We start from the raw sequence: 14,893 nt of genomic DNA, 5'->3' as shown, positions 1-14,893 counted from the left end.
AATAGTTTTGAATTTCATATTTCCATGTTTTATAGCTGCAACATTGTAATTCAGACAAAATTCGCAATTTCATTTATTTAATTTTGAAACCATTTATAAATCCTTGATTATATAACATTGATTTTTTATGTTTATATTGTTCCTTTTTTAAGTAAAAGGCTTTTAAATTAATTGTAATTTATTACCGGAAATGAATTGTTGTAGGATTTTAATATTTAGTCTTCAAAGCTCAAATTCAAAAATAATGGATCAAAAATGTATGTATAACCTTCCGAATGCTTGAATTGCAAGCCTGCTGACGGTAATTACTAATTTCATTCAATTGTGCTTAAATTAATAAATTTATTTTAATTGCTATTTATTGAAGCCTTTCCAGAAACAGTGTCAATTTTCGTAAAGAAAAAGTTGAAACATAGGGAGCTCAATTTAAAAACTATCATAGTTTATTTTCTGAAAAATATTATTGGAAATTAAAAGTAGCTCTCTATTAGACATTTAATTTCAAATAAATTATTCACTAGAAATTAAAAAATCGTATAAACTAATAATTATTTTCCTTTATTTGACTTATTCGGTAAGCGCAGTAAAATAAATTTGTGCTTGTTTGAAAAATAAATATAATAAATGAACAGTAGCTTCCTATTTAAGACCATAATTTTAATTTTATTAAATTTATTTAGTGTTAATTTTTGTTAGGGAATTAATTTTATTGGTCGATTTATTTCAGTTTATTTAGCGAAGAATTATGAACTGCATTTGTTTACCATTAACACCATTTGTTATACCATTAAAGTAGAAATACATATTTAATTTATTCTTTTTAACAGTCTTTAACACATCTTAAAAAGTTCAACGTTGCATTTCCAAAGTTTATTTGGTTAATTGAAAGAAGAAACATTTATTTTTATTCTAATAATTGGGTTGAGGTACAATAAATGCATAATTATTAATAATAAAGAAGACAGCTCTTATTAATATTTTTATCATCCAAAAAACCAAACAAAAACTTAGTTTGAAACGAATTAATCTTAAAACTAGTAAAATTAACTAACTGACTATAAGGATTCTAAAAGAGAAAAAAAATAGTATAAAAATTTAAAAATTAATAATCATGCATCGTTAATTTTAAAGAATTTTCGAAAAAATTCTAATTACAGTGAAATAAGTATTAATTATATGTTATTGTTAAGAAAATAATTTTGACCATGCATAAGTTTCCTCCTTAATATCAAAAATCATAAAATAAATAAAATGTTCTTCAAATATTAAAAAAAATCATGTATCCTTGACTGATACGTATTAATTTTTAGTTATGCTAAAATAATCACTCTTATTTATTTTATCACATTTAAAATCACGCAAATAAATAACACAACATTTAAAATCATATTATATTTTCATTGCACTTTTTTTTAAAAATATACTTCACTCCCGCATTAAGTATTCAATCGATTAGGCTATAAACGTATTGTAATTTTATTTAAGAAAATTAATTTGTTTTATTTTATGTATTTTTTATAGTAACCTTATAACTTCATATACAAACAACAAATTTGAAAAAAATATATATACATTTTTAAACCCATTTTAATACTTTTATCTTATAGTTTTTTTTTTAAGAAAAAATGTTAAGATTAATTTCAGTTCTTGATATTTAAATGGCGGAACGATATAAAATAATATTATAATTCCTTCTTTGATAATCTGTTACATGTCTTATTGTATGTTTGTTATGCAACATAGGAATGGGTGGATGTGAACCTCAGGTGGAACGCCTCAGAGTTTGGAGGTATACAAGATCTTAGAATACCTCCGCACAAAATTTGGAAACCAGACGTCCTTATGTACAATAGGTGAGTGAGTTGTTAATTTTTTCAATGAAATATACTAAATTGTTTATTCAATAATAACAAAAAAATAGCATAAATATTAAAAGTAACAAAAATGCAGCTTAAAAAAAAGTAATGAAGAGAAATAAAAAGAAAATAATACCATAATATATTTCAGCATTATATTGAGAAAGACAAATCCGAATAAAAGACATCCTCTATTTAAGGGACAGCTTTTCTTTGTCCCTTTGAATATAAAGCTTAATGTGTATACTTCTTACAGTTTCTCTAAAAAGAGTAACAAGAAGTAAGATAAAGGTAGAGAAAAACAAAATATGAATATGTTTTGTTAGTACATTTATTTCTTGTTTTTGAATATTGCTATTTCAGAGAGAGAAAGAACAACGTGCAAGAACAAGACATACACCATGATGTTATCAAAAGGCATTTAACATTTTTGAAGGTAAATGAGGAGAAAGCAGGAACAATGTTCTTCACTAAGCAAGAACTTTCTTGGTGGTATTGGGGGAGGACAGAAACAATTGAGAAATAACTTCAACTTCCGCATTTAATTGGAAGATTCAATTAGCAAAATATAAGGCATGGTATTTGTTCCAAAATTCCTAACTGTGTCGCCACTAGACTTTCTGCTTTAAATGGCTCAAGAAAGTGATGTCACTTAAGTCACAAGAGGGGGTAAATTTATGACTCGATGCATTTTTAAATGAATTACTAGGCGTCATTTCCGGTATTTTCCTCCCCCGATAGATATTTTATTAGTTACTGGTGCCATAAAAACTGGTGACTTTTAAGAAACATTTTAAAAATCTTGCTTTTTTTTTACTTGTTCGGATTTAAGAATAGAATTTTTTGTGTTCAGTGTTTTTTTTTTACATTCTTTGTTAGAACCGATTCCACGAATTCCACAAAACCATTTTCATTGCGTCCGCTTATGAGCCACTTCTCATGTTTAAATTACGTATCGTGTGAAACTATCACAACTCAGATTCGAAAATGCAGTGGCGCACTGAATCTGATTTTTCCGCTAGTCAGAACACTGTACCAGTCAGGATAAGAAAGTGAGCAATGTAAATAAGGATGATTGAAGTAAAGTGACACAATCATTATTTTCTGAATTACCATTCTTGTATTTGGCAGAAGCCAATTTTCAAGCTATTGAGGAACAGTCTAGAAGGTTACCCATTCTAGACTGGGAAAAAGAATCATGCAAACTTTTTTTATTTTAGTTTCAATGAATAAAATTTCATTTAACTTTTAAACATTTGTTTTCAATTGTCATCATAAAATAATTACCCCTTCTCCCCTGCAATTTGGCTTCAACAAAAGAAATTTGATCTGGCAAACTTGTTCCATGAATTCTACGAATCATTTCGTTTGTTCCACAACTCGTTTGCTCTTGAAGGAACATTTCGTGTCTGATGAGTTCAGTGCGTTATTTTTCTATCAAAATTTAATTGATTTCTACTTGTTCAAAATGTTTAGGAAAGTTTTGCAGCAATAGGTGCAACGAAAGCTACTTTGCTATCTAACAACAACAAAAAACGCTAACAGAATTTTTTTTTTTGCAAGGAACATGTAAATGTCGCATGTAATTAATAAATGAGGTATAATAATTACTACATATGATTAACACTCCAAGAAAATAATACATAAAAAATTTCGTTTGCAATAAATGTTAAATGTTGCAATTAACATTTAACAAATGCTGCTCGATTTGTATTAAAACAATGATATCGAGTATGATATAATAATTTAGAAATAAATATTATCATGTTTTATTAAGTTTTTATCTCAAAAGGAATGGTAAAGAGCTTCAAATAGTTGAGCAGTAAACAATTTCTACAGGGAGAAAAAACCATATTGTATAGCAATGACATTTGTGGTAAACAAAATGCCCTAACTCTGGTTAATAAAATCAAATTATGCGGTATTTAGGCCATTCACTTGGTAATTTTTCCATTTATATAGTAGCGGCTTACCAGAAATACAGATTTTCAAAATTAAAGTTCGTTTTACCACACATTTAATGCAACTTTCAAAACCAAAAAGTAACTTTTAAATGATTATAATGAATAATAAATGATTAAATGATAAACGTATAAATGATTTTTGACTTGCACTAATATTGAAAAAACTACCAAATTTTGTCACAAGTTATAAAGCCATATTTTATTTATAATTTTACCCAAAATCAGTGCCAAATGAAACGGTAAAAATTGTCGAGCTTGTTGGTGTTCCCAAAGAGCCAGAAACACGGTAAACTTAACTATATTCTGGTTGTGTTAACCACACATTGCTTACCAGGTTAAAAACCAAAAGTATTATAATCCAATAAAGCCTATAACATATTTAAAAAGCGTTCACACTAATTTACACAGCTGGCCATTAAAATTGCTACACCTAGAAGGAATGCAAATAACAGAATGATACTTATTGGACTCATACATAATAGTTGGAAGAACAAGTGATTTAATTTTCAGGATATTTGGATGTATACATCCTGAGGAATCAATACTCAGAGCAGCTACCCCTGGCATCAATAACAGCAGTTATTCTCCTGGGCATCGTGTCGAAAAGAAATTGAATAGCATGGACGGGTGCAGCATTCTATGCAGCTTCAACATTATGCCACAATTCATCTACCGTAGTGACTGACGAGTGGTGGCGTGCCAGTTGTTCGGCAACCAATGATCGGAAACTTATAATTGGTGAGAGATCAGAAGAACGTGCTGGTAAGGGCAACTGGCGAACATGTTCTGTGTCAAGGAAGGTCAGGACAGTGAGGGCAACATGCGGTCGTGCATTGTCCTGCTGTAATCCTATAGAACGTAGCGTTATGGAGGTCTCGAAGATAAGGCAGAGAAACTGGCCCTNTCCTTGAGTTGGCAAAAGTCAGTATAATCAGATCGTCTGCAAAAGCTTGGATCATATAATTTTCAGAATGTATGTTAAGCAAACTATTGATAGTGAGATTCCATGTAATGGCTGCTGTTCAAAGTGCCGGCAATGTGGACAAGAGGGGAACAAGACGTGTATCCAATGGTATCCCATACCATTACTCCAGGTGATGGGCTAGAACGACGATGTCGAAAGCAAGCTGCCAATGGGTGTTCTCCACGATGTCACCAAACACGGATGTGGCCATCATGATGCTGTATACAAAACCTGGATTCATCTGAAAGACGACGTCATGCCATTTCTGCATCCAGGTTCGTCGTTGATAACACCTTTGGAGGCCCTCCTGCCTGTGATGCAGCGTCAAGTGTAACCGAAGCCATGGTCGCCGTACTGACAGTCCATGCTGCTGCAAACGTCGTCGAACTGCTCGTGTAGACAATTGTTGTCTTGCAAATGATCCCATTTTTTGACTCAGGGTTCGTGACGCTGCTGTACTATCCCTTAAGGCCATGTGGATAACATGTCTCTCTTCTCGGCTGTTTGTGATGGTAGGCTGTTAATATAAACTCAATTAGCACAATCTTTTTTTGTTAAAAACATTACGTTTTCGAAAAATTTACTTCTGTTAAATAGATTTCAATGTGAATTGATGATTAGATGAATTTTCACTAAACACGAAACAACTTTGAAATTATTCACCATTTTCTACATTACGAAAACGCGCCCAAAAAATAAGAGTGATAAAATCTTGACTTTCGTACAATCAATATTCGCTATTTTTCCAGCTGCTTGGATTTAAAGAGAAAACAAAATTTCAGAAATAATAGTAACGATTGTTATGAGGGATATTAAAATCGATTTTTCGAATTTCCTTTTTATTCTTTTTTTAATTCACTTTTTCAAAACTCTGTAATTTAGTTAATACAGTATCCCACATCATTAAATATAAATTCTAATATTAACATAATTAGCGAAAAAAAAATTTAAATACTCACTTTCACAGAATTTACTTTTTTTTAAACTTATTTCAATGTGAATCGTGAATTAAATGAATTTTCACTAAACAAAAAATAACTTTGGAGTTATTCATCATTTTGTATATTGCTAAAAACACTATCAAAAAATAAGACTGATAAAATCTTGACTTTTGCACAATCAATATTCGTTTTTTTTTTTCAGCTGCTTGGATTTAAAGAGAAAAAAAAACATTTATCAGAAATAGCAGTAACGATTGTTATGAGGGATATTAAAATCGATTTTTTTTAAATTCCTTTTTAATCTTGTTTAATTTACTTTTAAAAACTCTGCAATTTAGTTAATACAGTAGTGCACATACTTTCAACTACTCATCGATCCATTTTAAATCGAATTCTTTATATAAAAAAAACGCAAGAAATCATTGGCTTATAGATTTTAATTTCAGAGCAATTTATTTACAATTTTGATAAATAAAGCTATGCGTTGTTTATTTTATTTAACTGATATAGGATTTTTGTTTGCCTTATTGGGGAAATATTCCATACGTCTACTGAGGCTACACATTTTAGATTTTAGATGAAATTTCTGGAAAAATAGAAACGAGCTAAACTAGTTATTGATTACAATTCCTTTTGAATTACTGCCAATAAAGCATCTGGCGTCACTTGATGAAAAAAAAAAGATATTTTACGCCAAACTTCTCTTATCAGGTTTGAATTACGTCTTTAATCGCGAATAAGCTCGAGTTTCTTACCGATTCTTTTATCGCTTCGTCAAACCCCATTTATTTTGCGCTTTCGCCAACGCTTTTTATTTCTTCTGGATGCTTATTTCCAACTTCTTATTTTTCTATCTATCTTTCTTAAGAATATTTTTTGATGATATTGCAACTTTTATTTCAGTCTCCCCCACCCGACTTTTACCCATTTTTTTTTTAACTTTTTATACCGACTACTTTGAAAAGTTTAACTAGCTATTTTTTCATCTCTTTTCAAAAAGAAGAGTGTATTCATTTTCTCCCTCTCTCAACCAGTTTTTTTTTTTTTTTTTTTTTTTTTTTTTTGAAAAAAGAAAAAAAAAATACATAGTGTTGTCCTTTTTCTCGTATCTCTACTATAGCGTCAGCTAAAAAGGAATAAAAGCAAGATGTGTAGTATTTTGTTAAGAGATGTGAAGATGAAAAAATAAACTGTTTTATTTCTCGAGAATAGAAAAAATCCATTGAAATACAAATAATTCGAAAAAGGTTTCTTTTTTTTATTTCAGGTATATTTTTTGCCATAGGTTGGGGGGGACACTGAAAAATAAAAGCTTTTTGTAAGCAGAAAACAACATAGAAATTTAAAAAATCAAAAAAATCATTGAATTAAACAGTTGATACCACGTTCCAAACAATTCAAGTAAAGTTTGAAATACTAATGCTCTAATTATTTTAGGAAAAATTTAGCATTAGGAAATTTTATTACTCAAATTTAACAAACGATCCCTGTTGATAAACACTGTCATAAAAAAAAAACTTATAGGTACAATTATGATGAGTAGCAATGCAATTTTTATTGTTGTTTAATCAGTGTATTATTTTTAAATGAAACTAAAAAAGATATATTTTAAATGACAGCCTTTTTTAGAACTTTCTTTAGATCATCATATAATATTAATGATAGAAATTAAGTTTCTGAGAAATAAGGCCTATTAACTCTGAAATGTAGCACTTATAAAACTAATTAATAGTTTTATTTTAAGCAAAGAAATAATATATATTTTTTTCTTTTTGGAAAAAAAGAACTTCTCCACGCTGATTTCCTATACCATTGCATGAGAAAAAAAACTATACAAAAGAATGCAGCAGTTAAATGCTATTTTTCTGTTTTAAAAACCTACTGATTGGTGTTCTTCCACTGTTGTAAGAAAAAAAGGTGTAAGTGTGAGAATATATGTTAACTTAATAGTTCTCAATAGAAGCATGATATGAGAATGGTACGTATTTGCCAGTAACAGAATACAATTTATCACTTTTGGCTAGAACCAAGATTTTTTCGAAACACCAATTCAGGATTTTGGCAAATTGGTCTTGACGAAGAGTCTTCGTTTCTTACAACATTCATCCTTTCCAGATTCCGTTTTTTACGTTTACCATTCGGAATCTCGTCAGCTTTAGAGCATTTTCAGCGTAGAATGTCCCAAGTTTTAAAATAACTTTTTGGTATTAAACGCCATAAGGACAATATACTTGTCTGGGGTTTAAATCGAAAAGAGCATAACAAACATGTAACATGTAATTTAAACCGTCTGCAAGAAACAGGATTTGCTCTCAATAAACAAAAGTTCTTCTCTCAATAAACAAAAGTTATTTCAGTAACAGAAATTTTCACAAATGTGAAAATTTCTGTTACTGAAATAAACTAAATAAAATAAGTTAACTTGGGAAAAGTTGAAAAAATAAGTTAACTTGGGAAAACGTAATAAGTTAACTTTTTCAAAAATGCATCGCGACATTAAAATTTGTACTTATTTGTTATGAGTGATAATGTTTGTGGGAGTAACGAAAAAGTAGGTTGCTCACACATGGTACTTACAACAGAGAGATAGAATATGAGAGGTTGGAATCCAAACACACATAAAAGTAGACACACACAGATGTTCCAAACACACATAAAAGTAGTCTGCAACTCAATATAGAGGGGGGGGGACTATAAAAATTTTCAGTCTAGGCTTAAGAAAATTAAATAGAACATGTTAGGAGCTTAAGTTCATTTTGATGGCCAATTAAACGTTTCAAATTAATTTAAAAACTAATTTTGACTTTTGGGCGAAAATACTCATTTGATTCTACTATCTTTTAGTTCTTTAACAATGCTATTAAGCTGAATATTTTTTTTAATTTATTTTCCTGAGTATTATACAGTATTACAGGTCTGTGTTTTATTTTATCATTGAGAAGTTTAGTTATTATTCCAAATTAATAAAAAATCAAACCTGTATAATAAGCATTTATTTTTTTAATAGTTATTTTTTCCTTTACTTTTGCTCCATTTTTTTCAAAAGATAATGGAAATATTACAGTATGGTACAGGACTATTATTTTAATCACTGTTTATTATATGTATAATAATCGAGTTATTAAGTGAATGTGAATGACATTGCTGGTTTACCCTAATTTGATTTATTAATAACAAATAAGTACACACAGTTTGATTTCAACAAAGTTGATTATTTGTTTTATTACCCATCAAAAGCGACGTTAAGCCATTTAGTGTAGGTAAATATATATACATATATTGTTTACAATGTTAGGATATATTGTACTCAACGTTTTAACTACAAATTCACGATGATGCTAAATTTGTCCAAATCTGAAAAATACCTCAAAGCGCACAAGATCTGAAAATAAGAATATGTGAGAGACAAAAGTTAAATGTGCTCAAACTTGTGAAATACGAATTCATACTTACTCATATATAGGCTAGTATATATTTATACTTCCAAAACAAATTTCATCGTTATTTTTTTATCATTCCTTTTTTGTTGCTCATTTGACTGAAACTCGATGGTTCTTTTCCTGTTTTTTGACAAACTTAGACGAAATTTTATTTATAATATTTCTGAAAACAAAACAAAATATTTTTCCCGATTTAATTTTTATCTATATAAATACAATTTAAATAAAGAATGAATCTTGAAACATCTTCCTTGTAAACAACGAAATCTACACAAATATAACGTCATACAAAACTTAAATTTATACTCTAAAATAAAAATAATTATTTAAAAGAGTTTGATTGGAAAGTACTTTTACCTTTTGCTTTTTTTTTAGTTTATGCAATAACCTCTTAAACATTAATTTATATAGGGCATGAGCAATGTTCATTCTCTTAATGTACCCATTTAAGTCCTGCACATAGTTCAGTGATATAAAAAAAAATATCGTCACGCCCTAAACTTTTGCGTAAACACTAAATAAAAATATTTAACTTTCAGAAAATAGTTGATTTTTTCAATACTTTACATGCATTTAATCCCCGATGATAATATTTAATACTTAATTGAAAAAGACTTCACCTAAGCAATTAATTGAAAGAAATGAAATTGATACTCAAGTATAAATTAAAAATTGAGCGATATCCAACGTTAACAATGTTATAATACACGTTTATCAATGAAATAAGCGAATCATTCACTAAACTAAATTATTAAGCATGATAAAAGATAACTTCATTAACTAGCTACTTCTATAAATCCCTTTATCTATACTTAAAAATATCATAAAATAACATTAAAAATTTATAAATGCCGCAATTGCACTCAAACCGAAAGAAGAACTGCAAATAATTGAAACAGTTTAAAAAATATTATGAAAAAAGTTATATTAATGTCATATATAACCATAGTATTAACCTAAGTATAAATATATAATTTAGCATATCAAAATTCGTAAGTTTACGTTCAAAAGTCTAATTTAAAATCTCATTACCATTATTGCCTTTTCTATAAACAATAAATTCATGTATGAAACTAAAATTCCTTTAGACTCGGTGCCGATAACGGGTTCCTTTAACAAATTGTTGTTAAATGAGCGTTACTTATTCAAAGTATGTTGCTGTCACCGAAACATGTATGACAAATCTCTCAGTGTAACAATATTATTAATCATCGGCCATGGAGAGGAACGATAATCGTCGTTAAGCATTTATAGCTCAACTTCTCCTCTGTACATATTACGATACATTAAACTTAGGGTGGATTTTCTTATCAGAACAATTGTAATGCCTTGTTTAATTCATCATCTAGTCCGCTTTGTCAATTTATGATATCATTAATTTTATTAGATCATAAACATTATCGCATTGTAAAACCTTTATTATAAGGAAACATTGGAGGCCTAGTTTAGAATTTGAAAAATAAAATTCTATTAAATTTTAAGCAGATATCTCACTTCTGCATATAATACAATCGTAGCTGAGGAACGATTTCCTTATAGAAAAATGGCACTTTAATTTTTAAGATCTGATTAACTTAAATGTTTTTGATGTTACCCGAAATCAACAACAAATATCTGCCAAAATAGGTCAAAATACCAGCTTTGAAATTAATATTGTTTACTAGATATTTTTATTATTGCTTAAAATTCTGAAATGTATATTTATCCTATCAGTAGAGGCTTTGGTGTAAGAAATTATAAGAAGTATTGGAATATGTAAAGGTTAGTAGAGAAGTTATCGATAAAATGGATATAAATAAAAGTAGCTATGTATATTAACAGGATATCCAAAGTAAATACTATTTTGATGAAATAAGTAAAACAATGAAAAGTATAATCTTTAAGTAATAATCTCTAATAGTAGGCTGGAAGCCCACCTAAGTGAGAATGGCAAAATTTACCGCGATTCTGTCTCTATGGGAACACCAAAAAGCTCGGTAATTTTTGCCAAAGCTCTTTGGTTATGATTTTGGTAAAATTAACAATAAGATATAGTTCTACACTATATGATAAAATTTGATAAATGTGGTAAAAATTGGTAAATTTATCATGATACCTATTATTCGATTGAATTTACTTTTCAATTTTATATTTTTTACGAAATGTGTGGTAATAAGAGCTTATAATTTTAAAAACCTGAATACCTGGTAAGCAGTTACCATATAAGTAATAATATTAATATTTTTCAAATTAAATGTTATCAAATTAAATATAATTATCAAATTAAATATAATTAAATATTTATCAAATAAATAGCTTAAAATTGCGTAATTTGGTTTTATTAACAAGAATCAGAGTTTTTTGAATGAAATCTAATTACGATATATTTTGCTAGTTTTATCAGATTATTTTCTCCATTCAGATTTAGAGCAATGATTCAAACTTGTATGGGCAATAAAGGTGGTCAGTGCGTAACACTGACCACAATACCGCTTGTTTGAAGATTCTAGAGTTTTAACCTCAATAATATTTTTGGACGTTAAATGACCGATCTAGAACAGCTTTTTAAAATAGTAATAATAACAATATTGGCAAAATATACAATATTATTGATAAACAAAATAGTAGTATTGATAATCTAAAGACTAGTAGCATTGATAAACTACATAATAGTAGTATTTATTAACCAAAATATAATATAAATATAAAATTGAAGTATCACTAAAATATCCTTGAAATATGTGATTCCTTTACTCAGTTACATTATTAAGCACAGTTAAAAAATTACTAGCGTTAACTATCTTTCTCTATAAATCTATAACCATAAATCATAAGTCTGATTTAGAAATCACTGGTTTCAAGCAAATCACTGAAATCACTGGCTTCATATCTGTTAACCTATCAATTTCTTTTTTATGTATATAATTTTCTTAAAATGTTTTAAAAACCTTAGCAAAACATTTATTTCTTCTCAATTCAAAATACCAAAGATGACAATTATTTTAAAGGAAATTAAATACTCTGATAATTTTTAAAAACTGTAATCTCGAAAAATTAAGAATAATTTATAGTTATTTCTGAAGCATGAATAATACCTCCAACAAGTATATAATATTAAGTAATAGTTAAAAAATTTATTGTTTTGGTTCAGTTAAATTTTAGTTAAAATCCAGGCACATCTGCCACTTCTTACAAAAAATGAATCTAAATTTCAATTTGTTAGAAGAAAAAAAATTCTCATATCAAGGAAAAAAAAGTTATATGTCTTATTAATTTTATTTCGAAAAATATTAATCAAAGCAAAAGTTGATTAGAAATTCCCTGAACATCTAGCCAAAAACTGTACATTACATCAAAATTATTCATTGTTCTTCTACAATAGATTCATCACAGTTGAACTTCATGACATTAATCTAATGCATAAAAAATTATAATAAATTGATTTAATCTTGCATAACTGATAGATTTTTAATATTTTTTTTGGAAATGAATTTAAGAATGGAAGTAGGAAAAGATAGGAATGTACTAGATTCAATTAAATATGATTTGGTCATTAATAATGAGAAATATTATATACTCATTCTCTATATTTTGTAAATGACTATAAAATTACAATACTTATCATAGAAGCTTGAATATCGGAAGGAAAAATAGATTTTTTTTCTTAATTATGTTTAACAACTACAGTGTAAAAAATTCCGGATCAAATTACGTTAAAAAGTACCGGCACCCAGACTGTCAGTCTTTTTTTATCATAAAATCCATTTTCGTCAGAACGTGCTACGGTACAAACATTTTGATATGCCGTAACTTTTGCAGATATGATTATCGTAATATCAATAAATCATTCTAATTAAATAAATATTAGTGTAAAAATTACGGTATAATATTTTGAGGTTAAAATGCACTGTTAAAATTTTCATTCCAAAATTACTGTAAAATAATCAGCAGCTGTCTGTCCATCTAATAAACGGTAAAGTTTACGCTTAGGAATTCTTTTTGCCTTAATGGTTTTGAAACCATTTACAACTACTATGGTTAAAAAAACATAAATAAAAAACGGTTTTTAACCATTTAAAACTAGCAACAACAAAAAAATACTAGACTTCGCATGCTAAGCAAATTTATGGTCCTGCCATCTATGCGTTAATGAAAGTATCGTATTTCAGGATGACAAATTAGGGATGCAGGATAGTAGAAACTCTTCATGCGAAGGGAATAGTGGAAATAACTGGATGACAATTCTAGAACTCGAACCCCCGCTCTGTCTGTCATGAGACTCACAGATTAGACCTCGTGGCTGTAATATATGCCCAGCTGCAAGAAACAACTTGATTCCTAACAATGGTTCCAACAATGGTTCCTAATGAACCATAAGTGGTTCATTAAGGGGACCTAGACGATGCGATAAAATTCTGGTTGCTTAACCGTATTAAGTAATAGCAGTTAATAAACGCTTTTCTCACTGTTCACAGTTTGAATTCCATCTTATTTATGGTCATTTGACTACTTTGTTTGAGTATGGTACATTAACAATTAAATAAATTGTTATTTAACCATTTTTTCAGACAAATTTCTAACCGTGTCGATAAAATGGATTTTATGGTAAAATGGTTTATACGAGTGATGCTCCGTAGATGCCGTTACTTTATACCATAATTTGATCCGGAATTTTTCTACATTTAAACAAAATGAAGAACATTTACAGTAAGTTTGTTTAACCATGTTGCAACTAAACTTTTTTATAGAACGTTCCATAACGAAAAAAAAAACGCTTCCTCAATTATGCAACCTCTTCATATCATATTCAACCCCGTAAATCACATGGCTTTAAATCAAGTCAATGTTGTTCATAAATTTTAAGCATTTTTATAAGGTTTCATTTGGCATATGCTTCGTGAATGGAAGGAGAAAAAACTTATTTTTATTTTTAAGAAAATTTATTAGTATTTTCAGCTTATCAAAATCTCATTGAACTTTTTCGATCTAGGAAAATGCTTACGTGTGTTAAATGTCAATGAGCTTCAAAAAGTTAGATATAAAATATTTTTTCAGTTTTCAGAAACAGTCTATCTTGATACTCGGGTTGCAAAAAGCAAAGCTTTCCAGCAACAACCCGTTGTAGACCAGAGGTGTCACGGATATTAAAGTTTCACGATTTCGGGACCAATAATGCGTGGCTATGTGATCAGCATTGCCCATCGATCACCTTTACTTCTCAGAAGTGATTGTACCCATCAAGTTGAAGCTGGGTGCACTTCAACCCAACAGGGAAAATCAAATCCCTGTTGTTCTCAATGATAGTTCAGTGCCTTAATCACTGAACCATTTGATTATAACTTAAAATAATGAAAACGTTTCAAAGATTGATTAACTGAACCAAACACTTTGGAATTCAGAACCATTAAAATAGATTACTACTGTTTTTTAGAGAATAGATTACACCACAAAACCGTAATTATACTTATACCAGTATGATTATTTTGAAAATTTCAATACGCTCTTTAAGCCATATATTGAAGTCTAAAATTAAAACTCAATAAAGTTTAGTTGGTTTAATAAACTGAATTCAGAAAATCAATAAATGTACTGAAAAAGCTCCTGAAATAGAATACTTGCTTCTATCATGAACTACCGAAATATCCTTCACGATTTTTTATACTTTCCTAAACTGCTTCCAGACAGAACAAACTACAATGCTGATAAATACCTTTACCAAAGTAATTTTCTTTTCTTATAATGCACTAAG

At 28.7% G+C, this 14,893-nt stretch overlaps 1 protein-coding gene across 8 annotated transcripts in view; it reads left to right on the top strand.

Annotated features, from left to right (window-relative positions):
* Nucleotides 1-14,893, top strand: part of LOC107447394 (neuronal acetylcholine receptor subunit alpha-7-like) — a 375,836-nt gene that overhangs the window by 274,696 nt on the left and 86,247 nt on the right. For all 8 annotated transcript variants that reach the window (XM_071178635.1, XM_071178634.1, XM_043041458.2 and 5 more), the window contains exon 4: nt 1,744-1,853. In XM_071178635.1, coding sequence (XP_071034736.1) covers nt 1,744-1,853 — 110 coding nt within the window. The remainder of the gene's footprint in view (nt 1-1,743; nt 1,854-14,893) is intronic.

The sequence above is a fragment of the Parasteatoda tepidariorum genome, chromosome 3 (genome assembly GCF_043381705.1).
Source record: "Parasteatoda tepidariorum isolate YZ-2023 chromosome 3, CAS_Ptep_4.0, whole genome shotgun sequence".
In the NCBI taxonomy this organism is placed as follows: Eukaryota; Metazoa; Arthropoda; class Arachnida; order Araneae; family Theridiidae; genus Parasteatoda; species Parasteatoda tepidariorum.
This window is presented reverse-complemented; position numbering and strand designations above follow the sequence as displayed.